Source organism: Camelus dromedarius, chromosome 2 (assembly GCF_036321535.1).
Source record: "Camelus dromedarius isolate mCamDro1 chromosome 2, mCamDro1.pat, whole genome shotgun sequence".
NCBI classification, from domain to species: domain Eukaryota; kingdom Metazoa; phylum Chordata; class Mammalia; order Artiodactyla; family Camelidae; genus Camelus; species Camelus dromedarius.
Window position 1 is genome coordinate 55,803,526 of NC_087437.1, and position 15,217 is coordinate 55,818,742.

The 15,217-nt window shown below is 40.1% G+C and overlaps 1 protein-coding gene across 4 annotated transcripts in view; it reads left to right on the plus strand.

Moving 5' to 3' along the window:
- Positions 1 to 15,217, plus strand: part of TP63 (tumor protein p63) — a 207,871-nt gene that overhangs the window by 121,972 nt on the left and 70,682 nt on the right. For all 4 annotated transcript variants that reach the window (XM_010990100.3, XM_010990098.3, XM_010990099.3 and 1 more), the window contains exon 4: positions 6,316 to 6,570. In XM_010990100.3, coding sequence (XP_010988402.1) covers positions 6,316 to 6,570 — 255 coding nt within the window. The remainder of the gene's footprint in view (positions 1 to 6,315; positions 6,571 to 15,217) is intronic.

Here is a 15,217-nt window from a genome sequence, read left to right on the forward strand (position 1 = left end):
CCACCGAGCTATTTTTCCTTAATTGAGCTCTACACAGAGTAGCTGTATTTGGATTTGAGTTTTAGCTTCACTGCATTTCACACTTCCTGGCTTTGCAAGTGCTATGTCTAATATTTGTTGACACTATTGTCTACCTGATTAATCAACTTTGAATTTATTTGTCTCTCCTGCCCTTGTCAGTGTTGACTGGAGCTTTTAGGGAGCTCTCTCCTAAATTATGGAATCTTGGACCTCAAAGGAATCTTGACACTTTGTATCAAAACATAAAACATTCTAGTAAACTCTTCGCAGGCTGTCTTTCTAGGTTTGTGCATTTAAATGCTTTAGTTTTACATTTTGTTCATTATAAGGTACGAATATATTTTACCTCCAAACACTCACTTTCCAGAATCCTTTGGAAGACAGAACAAATGAAATACCTCACAAAATCTGGCTGGGAGAAAAAATGTGATGCTCAATAAATTCTTAAGGTGGAAAGATGGTGCTTTAACTTGACATTATAATACAAATATCTTCTTGACCTCAAATGGAGCACTTTAAGTCAATTGTGTTTAATTTTAGCATAAAACAAACCAATCATTCTTTGAGGTGAGGCAGGTGGTAGAAGACTAAAAAATGACAAGCATTTCTCCCTAAGGCAGTGCTTGGTGAAAAGTCACTATCCTGCCAATATATGGGGATAAAAATGTAGTACTGTCTGCTAGAGCATAATCGAATGAATGCTTTGCAAAGCCAGGGTCATGAAGAAAACTGTTTTCTTTTCCCGGGGCGGGGTGGTTAGAATGTTCAGAAAGCTCCTCCGTGAAGTCTGAGGTGAAAGGTTATATTGGCTGAGGAAACTACATGTTCTGCCTGAAACATTTTGGATTTGTAGGTGCAGTCTGGCAAATCTGTACAAAGGAAAAAAATAACCAGGCGCCTCATTTTTTGAAAGCACTCTCATGGCATTATTTTTAAACAGTGTTGTACATGAGAATGGGCAACCCTAAGAATGTTAGAACTAGTGCACCAGTTCTGTTTTATCATCAGATTCAACCTCTTAAATTTTATACTGCTTACTTTATAGGAGAATAAGGTCCAGGTTGTTTAAGTACCTTGCCCAGGGGTATATAGCACATTAGTGGCAGCTTTGGGACTTACACCCCATGTCACAAAGTCCAAGTTCAGAGTTCTGCATTACTAGAATTCATTCAGGAAGAAAAGGAGTGCTGAAGACTGCTCAGTTCCCTAGCCACCTCTAACAGTCAGTCAAGGATTAGCAATATAATTTCTTTCAAATGAAATCTGGGCAAGTTACTGTTTCCTGTGACACAGGTCCATTTAAATTGAGGTAAATAAATGGATTATATATCCCAAAAGTAACCTCTTCTCTGCCTAATATGGCCCTCATTCTCATATTTTACTAATCTCTTGTCATATATTATTAGCTATTGTTGCCATAAATTAGCTATTACAGATAGTAATGTCCAGGAAAAAGAACTTACACAATTTCTCTGAGCCAGAAAAATTGGAGAGAGATTTTCAGAACTGCAAATTATATCTATGTTCTTGTTTCACTGCACTGGTCATATGGCTTGATTGGAATTCTTTTTGGATGTTTAGTTATTTTATAGGAAAGTAATTACATTACCAACTTTAAGAGGGTCTAAACCCAGGTATTCAATATTGAGTTTTGTTTACAGTGCTATATACTGATACACATTATTGCTGAGCAAGAAGAAGATTCAGGCCCATAATATATTCAAAATTTAAGATCATCAACCAATGTAATCCAGGAAAGAAAAATAAAATAAAACTAAAGAGGTCACATTTATAGGACACTTTTAAAACGATGACCAGTCAGGAGAACTCTATCGTCTGTACTGCCATTTTAACTGTAAATGTGCAAATTGAAGTTGAGTGAAGAAATAAATCAGGGTCTGTAGATGCCTATGAGAATTCAAAAGAACTTATGGGAGGAGAACAACAAACAAACAAAAACAAGAAAACACTCCTTCTGTGCTTGGACACAGTAGTTATACACTTGCTCTTTCCTAATGGTGAAAGCAAGTGATTTGAGGTTCAGCCCCGGGGGATCCCCGCACTCACCAGACCAGCTCCTTGTTTCAGAACACCCGCAGGGGCTTCTGTGATTGCTTGGAGCATGGTAAGTCTCTGTGACCCAGGTGTGTTTCATCCTTTCTGTGGTCAGATCAGCAAATCTGCGATGAACGCGAATACATTCCAGCTACAGATGTTGGTAATTTTCCAGGATCCAAGCAATGAGCCTTCTATTTCAAAGTTATTTTATAGGAAATGAAGCATTTGTCTGAATCCAGTCTTATATTAGTTCTCAGGCTTATAATAGCTATCAGACAAATTATGTTCATCCTTATCTTTTATATTTTGTGGAAAGAAGACCGTCTCCTCTTTCAGACACATTAGGGTTGGTATAAAACATTTTTCATCTATTCATACATGGAGTGTCTATAAAGTGTTTTAAGGTTATTCCAGGATCAGGATACCTTGTGGTTAGAAAGGGACTATCTACTTCCTATTACATTTCAAATGTGCTAATAGCTTTTGTGACATAAGAAACACATGGGACGTCTGGTACCCCACAGAGTTCTTCTCAGGGTACTTTTTGTTACTTTTATGAGTGGTATGTTCTCACTTCTGAGACCCTATCTTACCTGTCACTAGAAATAGGCATCTCATTAGCATCCCAGCACAACACAGAGTTCTCCCTTCTGTGTTTATGGATTAATTACTGACCGTAAACAAAGGGCACAAGTACTGCTTCCTTCACCTCACCAGCTTCACTTTGGTGGAAAATAAGAAATAAATGTTATTCACATTAACCTGGTACGGAGCTAGCTTCATAGGCATGCAAAGTGTGCGGTCAGGAAAGGGCCCCGTGCTTTGTTTAAGGCTCTTCTGTCACCATGTTGAAACTCTTAATAATTTATGAACAAGAGGCCCTGCGTTTGCATCATTTTGCAATGAGCCATGTGAATTATTTCGCTCGTCCTGCCTCTCTAACCCTTGTTCCTCTTGGCTAGGTTGGTCCACCCTTGGCCTCCAATTGTACTTTGTCAACATGTCCACTCTCTTCAAATCAAAGAAATAAGCAAATAAGAACCTTTTGCCTTTGTTGTTACTGAAATGCTTTTTAAACTGACTTCAAAAGTACCGTTTCCTATGACAGGTTTCTGACATTGATTTTTGAATAAAGCTATGAAATGTATCCACGTAGATTTCCAGTCACACGATTCTGCCTTTGGTGGGTTCACTGTCTGTGCTTTAGGTTAGTTAACTGCAAGGTGGTGTTGGTTCCTGCTCTTTTACAAAGACAATTGAGTCTACTGCTTAGATTTTGTTTCTCCAAAGTAAAATTTGAGAAAAGCTTAAATTGCAATATGTTTTCCTATTTTTATCTTGAAGAGCAAGCAGCTTTTTGCCCAAACCTGAGCGCTCCAGCTTTACGTTATGTAAATTGAGATGTCAGCATTGGAGGCAAACCCTCATTGTTGTCCAGTAAAATATTTCACCCGAACTATGTGGGATTAAAAATTATGGCATTTAAAGGCATAGCCCTCAACTCCCATATTAATGTTATTAATGACTTGAAATAAGATTTCCACTTCTTTGGTGCCGCTCAATATGTCCAGTCTTACTGCTGTCCCAAGGGGTCATCTTTGTACCTCTGAGGTAAATAGAGTTCCCATTTCTCTCTCTTTTTTAAATTTTATATTTTATTGATGTGTATTTGATTTACAATGTTAGTTTCAGGTGTTCAGTGAAGTGGTTCAAAGTAGTTATATGTATACATACATATACATGCATATATATGTGTGTGTGTATGTGTGTGTGTGTGTATATATATATATATATATATATATATATATATTTCAGATTATTTTCCATTATAGGTTACTACAAGATATCGACTATAGTTCCCTGTGCTCTACAGTAGGTCCTTGTTGTTTATCTATTTTATCTATAGTAGCGTGTATCCGTTAATCTCAAGCTCCTAATTTATCCCTCTCCCTCTTTCCCTTTGGTAACCATAGTTTGTCCCATTTCTCTTCAGTCCTTCAAGAAGCACTGAATGTTTACTCACTGGGTTTTAAAGCTGTGTCCCCAGACTTTTCTCTTGACATATATTGAAAAAAAAAAAGATTCAAAGGGCCATGGTTCTTTGTTCTCATCCAAGCCCACAATTAGCTGAAGTTCCATTCTGTGTAGCTAGAAGGAGGAGAGGGATGGCCCGACAGACAGGCTTTTTACTGCCTGTGAGAAAGTGCTGGGCGCTTTTCTTTGTCCCTTTCGTCAGGGCCGGCTGCCTCCCTAATTGTACTGCTGTAGGGAAGCACGTGCCTCCGGGAGCATTATCTGATTCCTACAGGATGCTCAGGAGTGCTTGGTAGACTGACTCTTAACTTGCACACAAATAATAATTTCTTTTCAATCCCCTTCCTGGACTGTTGCCGCAGGCTTGGACACCTCAAAGCTTTCATTCAGCCAGGGCCTCGGGTTTTAGTTTTTTCTCTCCTAGTTGTCTCACCTGCAGTTTGCCTCACCTGTCAAGAGGGGAAGCTGAAGTTAGGGGGGAGGAGAGGAATGGGAGCCGTAGAAGTTAGAGGGGAGAGAAGGCCAGACTGACAGCTGCTCTTGTCAGCAGGGGGATAAATGTGAAGAGATTAATTGTTATTTGAAGAGCAAATGGGGACATGGCATTCAGCAGTGGAATTCGAATATATAAATGTAATGGAATGGGCATGCGACTGTTAACATTTAGACAGATGCTCCCTGGACTGAATGGAATGGAAGAGTCCTTTCTCCTCCCCATGTGGAATACCTAAAGTTTAGTAAAATAATTTTATTATGCTTAAAGTTCAATTAAAATTGTTTTCAAACATCAATTCCTTTGTGAGTTTGCTCTTCACCATAGTTTGACTATATCTGGGACTCTCAATGTTATATTTCTTTTTAAAATTTTTTATTATAATCTTTACTTTTTCCCCTTAACGGAGGCACTGGGGATTGAATCCAGGACCCTGAGCACACCAAGCATGTGCTCTACCTCTGAGCTATACTACCCTAGCCCCAAGAGTTGTATTTCAGTTGAAGAGCCAGACTCCTTATTTCCTTTATAAAATATGTACTAACAGGACTCCCTTCTTCTTCTTGCTTTTGATTTGTTCTCCCATCTCTAACTTGAAGAAACAATGAGGTTTCCTTGTGTCAGAAGGTTTTACAAAGGGAAAACGGTACCCCAGGCAGGTGGCCCCTTCTGGCAATGTGTCCAATTTGACTCAGGAATGGCTTGAATTATCTGATCAAGCTGACAGGTGTGATGGTGTGGGCAGGGCCCTCGATTCAGAATCAGAAAATTTGGTTTCAAAATCCTTACTTTTTGCTAATTAGCTGATGCTTGAGCGAATCACTTCCCCTCTCCGAGAGTAATACAGTAAAGAGATTTTGGCTGATGAAACGAGAAGTTAAATCATTCGTTCCATAAATGTCTTACTGAGAACCTATTCTGCGTCTCTTCTGGAAGAAATAAAAGCATCTGACAGAGAATTTGTATGAACTAATGTATTTCTGAATTATACCAAATATAGAATTTTAATCATAACCAGACAAAATTTCTCTTACACATATTCTACTTTAGAAAATAATAAACTGCTCCAAAGAAAATAGAACAGATGGAAAATTAGGCCGTGCCTGGATGATATATTAGCATGTTATCTTTTAAAATATATACTGCCTCTCCCTAACCCTGCTACCCATTCCCCTCCAGTCTTCATGAACCCGGTTCTTGAGGGGAAGATGGTAGCCTGGGACAGAATTTAGAATTGCAAGACTAAAAGGAAATTTGGAGAACAACCGATTTTGCTCTGTAAACAACAATTTGATGCTTAAATCCCCTTTAGAACATGTCTGTCCAGTGGTCTTCCTCATTCTGAATACCAGGACAGAAGGGAAAAAGAAAGAATAGCAGGTGGTATTTGTTTATTTGGAAGAATTCATAAGCAGCTACTGAGCGCTGGCTCTTTCTGCCCAGTTTGTGAAAATGACATAATCTACTTTCAAATGCTCTGGAGGAGATCACAGTCTCTAAAAGCTGCATATGAAGCTGTGTGATGTGTGCAGGGCATCCCAGAACAGACACACGCGCCGCGGGCTTCTCTTGGTGTTTTGAACTATGTACCATAAATCGGCCGTTTGATCTTGAATGCAAATGTGAGCTCATGCACCCCATGATGTCTCTCTTGGAGCAATGATCTGCAGCTTAAATGGCTAACGTGGGGGTTTCTGGGTGTCCCGCAGCCACAGTACACGAACCTGGGGCTCCTGAACAGCATGGACCAGCAGATTCAGAACGGCTCCTCGTCCACCAGCCCCTACAACACAGACCACGCGCAGAACAGCGTCACGGCGCCCTCGCCCTACGCACAGCCCAGCTCCACCTTCGACGCCCTCTCGCCGTCGCCCGCCATCCCCTCCAACACCGACTACCCGGGCCCGCACAGCTTCGACGTGTCCTTCCAGCAGTCCAGCACCGCCAAGTCAGCCACCTGGACGGTAAGAGCACTGGGCGCCCACGTGCCATTGAACCCGACCCCCGCGTACAGGGCTCTTCTCCATCACCCCTCTGGCTTTCTCCCCTCATCAAAGCTTAGAGCTCCGTATTGATGGCGGGAAATTTCTCCCCTGTCCTCCAAGGGCATTTTGCTTTTGAATGCTTAACACCGAACCAGAGACAGGAAAAGTGCCGTTCAGGAGGCACAGCCTGATCTGGGAACCACAGGCCGGCGTTCCGGCGGGCTCCCAGCCGTTTCCGCTGATGCGTCCTTTCCCGCCTCACGCTGTGGGGAGGTCCTTCGTGTGAGCGTTTTTCAGAAAACACAGAGCATTACGCCGCTGGGAAATCACATAATCGTAGGATTTTGCAGTCTTTGTTTGCAGTCTGCAAGTGTAGGATAGTTACGAGTCATTATTTTGAAGAAAGATATGTCACATTAAGGTGTAAAGAGAAATTAAAATCTCGTTTGTTAAGAAAGGGCTGAATTTGTTTATACATGCAGGTTCTATATCATGAATCATAATGTATTGACACATACATGTTTATTACATTTACAAGCGTTTTTTCCCCCCAAAAGAAGCCTCTAAACCTACATATCAGAGCCCTGAATTAGTTCAAAGAGATTCTGATGAAAAAATGTTGACAACAACAAAAAAAGTATATATAGCTTTTCTGAGAAAACATGGAAATACTTTTTAAAGTGAAAAAGGTACCAGAATGCTTATTCTGTTTCAGAGTCTATTTTGTAATGTGTTATAACATGGATAAAGCTGAAATATAAGGGAGGAGACCTCTGAGACTGGTTTTAAGTGGTTGATCAAAGAACGCCCAAGACCAAAGTGGCAGATAGATGTGTCCAACAATTTAATGTTTGTGTGAATTATAGAAAGGCTTCTAGATATCATCAACTTGCTGAGAAGTGGCTTTAGAATTGTTTTAAGTTTTTTCTCCCCTCTTTGGCAAATAGGTTTCCTTGGAAAGCAGTTCTCTTTGTATGTTATAGCATCTAGGCTTTACTTCTGTTAAGCAAGTTTATGAAATAATCTGCATTAGTAACATGAAATTCCAACGGAATTTCACACGTGTCCCATCGTTCTGACGTCAATTCTTTGTACGTGGGGGAGGGCAAGTTACACAACTCCCATTTTACTAGTGAGAAAGGCTGAGGAACGTGGGGTTTGCTGACACCCTTCCAGTTACTGCGACTTTTGTGTAGCTGCCCCTGTTTCTGACTTGGCCACCCTCCCCCACCATTAGACTGTATGCTTGCTTTCTTTTTCTACCATGTCATATCAGTGTATCCCAGAATTGTCTAAAAAATTATTTTAGTGCTTTTCTTTCATAGTTTGAGAAGCAGTTCTGTCATGGTTCATATTGCAACCATAAAGTAGAATTAGTAGCTCAAAACTTGATCTCTCTTCCATGTGTGTTTTTTTTTTAATTTTAATCAATTGTGTCATCATTTTTAATCTTTTTTATGTTAATAATTGTGGCGGTAGACACCACAGGTGAGTACACTTAGAGTCCATAGGCCTTAAATAAATATTGGTTGATTGATCGAAGTAATATTTTGCTGAAGAACCACTAAAATAACCATTGTATAACTGGAGCACTGATGTGTTTTAGAATAGGAGCCACCAGTTGGATGTTTACAGTTGCTGATCTTTGAAGCTAACAGTTTCTCATCTGGCATACTGACGCAGAGCACCACAGTATTACGAGTGACCCCATCTGTGGGATGATGGGCATACGGGGGCCGCTAAATGCAAAATCACTTCCCTCCTAAAATGGCTTAAGGACTGTGGGGATGGAGCAGATGCAAGGACAACATTCCATCAGTCTTTCTTCCTCCTCTCTCCCTCCCCACTTCCTCAGACAGAAATTGTAAGGCTTTTTTTTTTTTTTTTCCCAGAGTTAGCACCATTCTGAACCATCTTCCATCAAAGCCCCTCTCTCAGAGAAGTACGTTGTCTCACAACATATGGTTGGGGATATTGATGTAAGTGGTAGGTTAAAAAGGCCAGAGAATGTTCTGCTGAGTACCCTGGTAAAAATTTCCTCATGTGGGACCACGGTGGGATCAGAACCCTGAGAAAGGGGCAGCCACTGTGGTGGTGGGAAAGATCACGTGCTGAGAGCCAGGAAACCTGGGTTCTTATCGGAATCATCCTTGCGACCTTAGCCAAGTCACTTCATCTTTCTGGAACTCAGTCTTTGCTTCTGACGAGGAGGAGCAGGGTGAGATCTACTCCCTTTTCTTAAGGTGAGATGGTATTATTAATGAACATAGAAAGTTTTTAGAAGAACTTAGATTCTAATCAGGTATTTCGCCTGCCATTAACAAGTGACCTCGGTTAAGCTGGTTTGCCTTTCTTGGATTTCTAGGTAGTGGTCCACAGCCTGCGCTACAGAAATGACAGAATGCAATGACTGAGTTAGATGTCCATCCCCTCCCACTGTAACATGGTATTTGTAATACCATGATATTTATAAGTATATGGTATTTCATTAATGTTCTTTCTTGTTCACAATAAGTGTGTTTCAAGTTCCATAGAATTATGGTATTTATTTTAAATGTCTTCCAATGAAATAAAGGGAAGAGTGATGACATTTTTCTGTATTCTCTGTTTCACACACATGCACACAGTCACACTCAAACCAACACTGAATTTAGGATTTAGTTTCAGACTTTCTTCTTCTTTTTACAGTGTAATTGGTACTCTTGATAGAGGCCTACCATTTCATATAATACAGTGCTGGTCTAGTATTATAGCTGGGAACAATCAGCCATAAGTCAGCTGACAGTATGGTAATTTAGAAATGGCAGGAAACTTAGGTGCCGATTTCAACCCTGAAATTTACTAGCAGCATTTGGGACCTGCCCCCACCCCCAAATGCATTCTCTTTAAACCTGACTTTTTCTATCTACAAATGAGGTTGTTCAGACTTTCTTTCTCATGAGGATCACATGCGAGGTATAAGTGCACCTATCAGTACCTGGCTAGTCAGGGCACATGCATGTTTACTGAGTCTGAATTTGAATCCCTTGACTTCATGAATTTATTTCAATTTTGTTGAGAGTTCAGTGGTGCAACAAGTAATAATTTGAGAGATGGCAAATCAAAATGTCTCTTACTTTTTTTTTTTTTCTATTGGTTTTGGGCTATTGACCTGCATGCTTCAGCTCCCAGGAACTGTGATATTATGCACTACTCAAATATATGAACGGATGGCACAGGGTGATAACAGGCTCCCCCGTATGCGGGCTTCGGCAGGCTGGCCACGCTGCTGCTTTCCTAAGCCTTTCCAAGCAGTTGTGGGTCCGCTCTGCCAGCACCAGGGCCTTTTTCAGCTTTGACTTCCAGCATTTATTGCTCACTTTTAATCTGCCACTTCATGTAGGGGTATGCCTTTTTTAATTCTCTGTGCTCAATAAAGAATAACAGTGGGTTTATGGTGGCAAAGTATTGGAGGCAACCTCCACCCTCACCAGTGGTTCAGTAAATTGGGGCATATCCACGTGACAACATACTCTATGGCTATTCAGTAGATGCACTGATCTGGAATGCTTTTGGACTTGCTGGTGAAGAAGAGCTAAGCTTTCTGTGACACCTGCTTGAGAATTGAAAGGACGGGTAAGGACACCACTTCTGGAGGGAAAAGTGCTTTCTTTTGCTGGACTCCAGGAACAAGGCATTTTTTGTGAATATGGGTCAGTCTCTCTTGATCATTGGCCTCATGCACCTCTGTCAGTTTGAGAGATGTTTTTACCACAACCCCTGACACACAGTATTATCTGTGTGCAAACACTGGGAAAATCCTCAGGTCAGTGTTTCTCTGATGTGCTCAGCCTGAGATAATGACCCTGGCCTTTGGACAGACATCACTTTTTGCTCTTGTGACTTTCTCCCTTCAGAGACGTCAGGGTCTTCTAGGGCAGGCACCTTGACCTAGTGCTCAGCCCCATGTCCAGCATATAGTAGGCTCATAAAAATATATTTTTTTAAAGTGTTTTCTCATGGCTAAAGGAAACAAGTACCCCTCCATTCTGACCTTGATTGTTAACTCTCCGTGAACTTGATGGCTTTTGCCTCCACCCATGATTTAGAGAGCCTTCTTCCTTTGCCTTTCCTAATCATGCCAGCCTCGTGTTGTGTTCAGAGCTTTGAAGAATCTGCCTTGAGCAAGTGGAGAGATTAGGGAGGTGGCATTTGAAAGGGGAACAGCCAGTTCCCCAGAGAGTTTCATTGATCCCAGCATCTCGGTCTTGCAAGCTTGCTTCCCTTGGCTTCACAGGCAAGCTGAGATGCATGCCTGTGGCCCACCCTCCCTGTCATCAGGTTACCTGTAATGTAAGACTTCCAGAATGAGGCTGCCAGCTCTGCAGAAATCTAATGCAAGCCAGCCCATTGCGTGGCCCTCTGGAATCTTGGGCCTCTTAAGAATAGCCCATCAAAGGACATGATGTACAGACAAACTTTTCCATGGTGAATATGATTTATCAGCTTCCTTGCACAAAGGAAACACGTCTCTCATTAGAGTTGGAGCCTTCCCTGGGGCTTGTCTTCAAACTGTGTGGCTGTGAGATTTCATTGCTGAGGGACAGCAGTCAGTGGACTTGGCTCTTGCCAGCGATACATTTGTTAATCATAACAAGGTTATTTTCACTCTTCAGCATAGCTGTCCTATAAATCTCCGGAGGTACATCTGAGAGTGTCTTTTTTGTGCCCCTCCCACAGTAAAGAAAATAGTAACATTGAGCATTTTTGCCTGTTATTAAAGCTAATTCTTCGTTCTCAGAGAATGGAGAATGAATGTCCTAAATAAAGGACTTGGAGATTTGGTGATGGTTCCTCTTACTTACTTAGCTCTAGGTTTTGGATTTAAAAGCAAATTTCCATCGTAACCTTTGCTGCAGGGGTTTGTTCCCATTCCAGAGCAGAATCAACTCAATCAGCATGTTTGCCCTAATTTGTTTAAATTAACTCTCAGCTAAAATATTTGTGATAAGCCAGTTTCGCCTAATCTAATGTTTAGGGCCCTCCCACACTATTCAGTGATTTGCTGAGTGCACTGTAGAGTTTCTATTTAAAAGAAAAAAATTTAGTACTTATTTACTTCATCTAATATTATGAGAAATCACCATTTATTAAGAAGAAATAAATAGCAGATTTAAATAAAACTTGCCTTTTTTTCTCAAATGTATGTATGTATGTATGTATGTATGTATGTATTTATAGAGAAGCTGCTTTATTATTTGTTTATTGAAGTATAGTCAGTTCACAATGTTGCCGATTTCTGGTGTACAGCACAGCATTTCAGTAAGCTTGTGTTTCTTTTTCTGCTACAAAAAATAAATAAATAAATTAATAGCAGCACCGCCCCCCCCTTTTTTTCTGTTTATTCTTTGTCCTGCTCTTCTGTCCCCGCTTCCCTCCTCCTCCTCCTCCCCCCCTTCCTCCTCCTCACCCACCTCTGTCCCTTAGGTTATCATTCTTAGTGGTCACTTTGGTTTTGTAGGTATTACCAGCCACTCAGTATTTTGTGTTCTCACTGTAGCTTTGGTTTCCCAGAATGGCAGATTATTATGAAGAGGACTGCAATATACATGAATTACCACGGAAATTTCCATCAAGAACAGGAATCAGATCGTTAGGCATTCCTCTCACAAATCACTTTGACCAATAATGGACTACCTTGGAGGTGGCAGACCCAAATATCTGTGGGACTAGGGAGGTAGCATAAATGAGTCAAATGCTGAGAATGGGAGGGATAAATTAGGAGTTTAGCATGAGTAGAAACAAACTACTGTACATAAAGTAGATAGACAACAAAGCCCTACTGTGGAACCCTGGGAACTATATTCAATAGCTTGTAATAACCTATAATGAAAAAGATGAAAAAGAGTATGAAAAAAATATGTATGTACATATGTGTGTGTGTGTATATATATATATATAACTGAATCACTATACTGTACACCAGAAATTAACACAACATTGTAATTAGCTATACTTCAGTTAAAAAAAAAAATGTGAGAATGGGGACAGTGGCAAGATGAACTTACATACCTTGTCTACAGGGGCAACTACTCGGCAATTCCAGCCTGGTGTCATGGGGGAAGGTAGGCCTGGAGTTAAAAGATTAATTTTTCAAGAACATCTGGAACCCTGGCTTTGCATGTAATATCTCCAGATCTTCAAATGATAGTATCAGGTTTTTTTTTTTTTTTAAGTTGTAAAAATCACAGACCAAACAAAACAGTAGCCAGACTGAATGGCATCCTTGCAATATATTTACCAGTGACAGGGGACAATTACTTAAAGTTTAAATAAAACAACTGAAACTAGAGCAGGCATCTGAGGGAAAAGTTATCGGTAAATATATTTCATTCGGAAACAATAATTCTCTATTTCTTTCAAAAGTCTGTTTATAAAGTCATCCCCTCCTGCAGTGAACTAAACAACATACTGTCAAAGTAGATCTTTCTCAATTTGTTTTCTTGCAGTAAGTGACCTTTCTACCTTCACACCCCATACAATTTTATTTTGTAAAACTATAATGCTACGCAGCATTGGATCCTTGGCATAAAGAAAGAATCTTATTTGTTTGTTTTGTTTTAATCCGTAGAGAATTTATGGGACCACGTAACCTACCTCTCTAAAATTGGCCAAAGCTGTGCTCAGAAAAGGACAGTGAGATTAAAGGGCTTGCAATCAGTTTTCTCAGTTCACTCACTGATGGCTGATCTTAATTGGGACATAAAGAGAGTGCCAGAAGAAAAATCGCCAGAAAATTGAGATATAAACGGAGAATAATGTCATAGCATTTGCTAACGACTTGAGAAAAAGACAGTATGTCATTAGATCGAGCAGAGGTTTCTTCACATCAGCCCTGAGGGATGTGTGCTCTCCACGTCTTCCCATACGTGGGCTTTACACCTCCTCCTGTTTGCATTCCCTGCCGTTAGCCATTTCCATAGTGTGACCAAGTAACTGTCCCCACCCCCTCTGGTGGAGCAGGACAGATGTATTTTTCTCATGGAAGGTATTTAGCAATCAGCTGTCATGTCATGAGTTAAAGCAACTGCATATGAAATAAATCCTCATGGTTTTCTATCAGCAGCAATTAGTATGTCTATCAGGTCACTGTGGCCAGAAGGAGGCTTGAGGTAACATAGCTTTCTGCCCAACAACTTCTAATTTTTTGAGATTAAAGGAAAGTTTGTTGTAGGATAGAAAGGAAAATCTTAGATTCTTTGAAGCCCTGCAGATGTTTTGTAGACATGGGATGTTTTCTTTTTTTTAGGACAACGGGTCCTCTAATTAGGCACACAGAGGCCTAAAGGTAGTGATCTTAGCAGCCTTCTCTCCTGTGGTTTTTAATAAAGATTACGACCCCATCATCAGGCTCCCCTCAGCTGAAATTTAAAGGAAACTGAGAGTAGCCAGAGGCCCTGGATCTAGTTTATTGTGAGGTAAGTTAGGGAGAGAGTCTCACTTTATGAATAGAATGAGCCTTCTCATTTTGGTTTGAATCTAATAATGAAGACTCATGATGTCTTAGTGAAAACAACAGAACAGTACAATCCGCCACCTTGTTACTGTATGAGAAAGGTCTGAAGAGTTGGAATGTAATTTCCAGGGGTTTTTACGTGGGATTAATTCTGAATCTGTAAGTTCACCCAACAGGTGTGCTTGTGTGGGTTACTTCATTTAGGATGCACTTTTTGTTTTACTTTTTATGCTGTTTAACCAGTATCATCTGCACTAAATCTTGTGGAAAATACAACAAATAAGATGAGGACACCATTTCAAAAGACTTTCCTCTTTCTTCGATTGGTTTCCAAGTTGTACTAAATAGGACGAAGGATGATTGCTTAACTTAGGATTTGCATTTGAATTTGAGAAGTCATCTGACAGGGTCCTGAAGAGGGTGGCTGGTTAAGTAGAACGCAGAGTTTAGAAGGCCAGCTTATGGGTACTAACAAGCTACAGGATCTGGGGCAAGTAACTTTGTCTCTGCCAATCTGTTAAACGGGTATTGTAATATTTACTTGGTAGGATTGCTGGGAGGCTTAATTAAAGTTCACAAAGAACTTTGGGAGCCTGAGAGGTGAAGCTCTGAAAACACATGTTATTATCTTATCCTACATTTTTATTTTTAGATTTCCCTGCATGAATACTACATCACATCCATGCCTACATTTCAGGCAGTTTTTCAAAGTTTTCTGTTTATAAGCAGACCCAAAATGAAACATCACAGATCTGTAAGTCCCTAGGAATCTGGGATGAACATATATGTAAACATATGTGTATTTTTTTTTCTAATGTAAAATAATTTCTTCTTAAAACAGGTTTGATTGGATCCTGTAACTATTAATCAGATACTTTTTTTCTTAGGTCTTGGTGTTTTATTGGTAACATTGCAGCAAACCAGTATGGGAGTTTTAAATTGTGATCATTTTGATTAGGTCATTAGAAGAAGCATTTAATCTTTTTCCTAAAAATGCAGAAGTAGATACACATATTTATATAAATACAAATATGTTATTCTTGTTGAGTAACAAAGGAATTGATTTATAATAATTATAATTTGGACTTCAAAGATATTCCTTCTTTCTCTCCTTTTACTTACTTTTTTCTT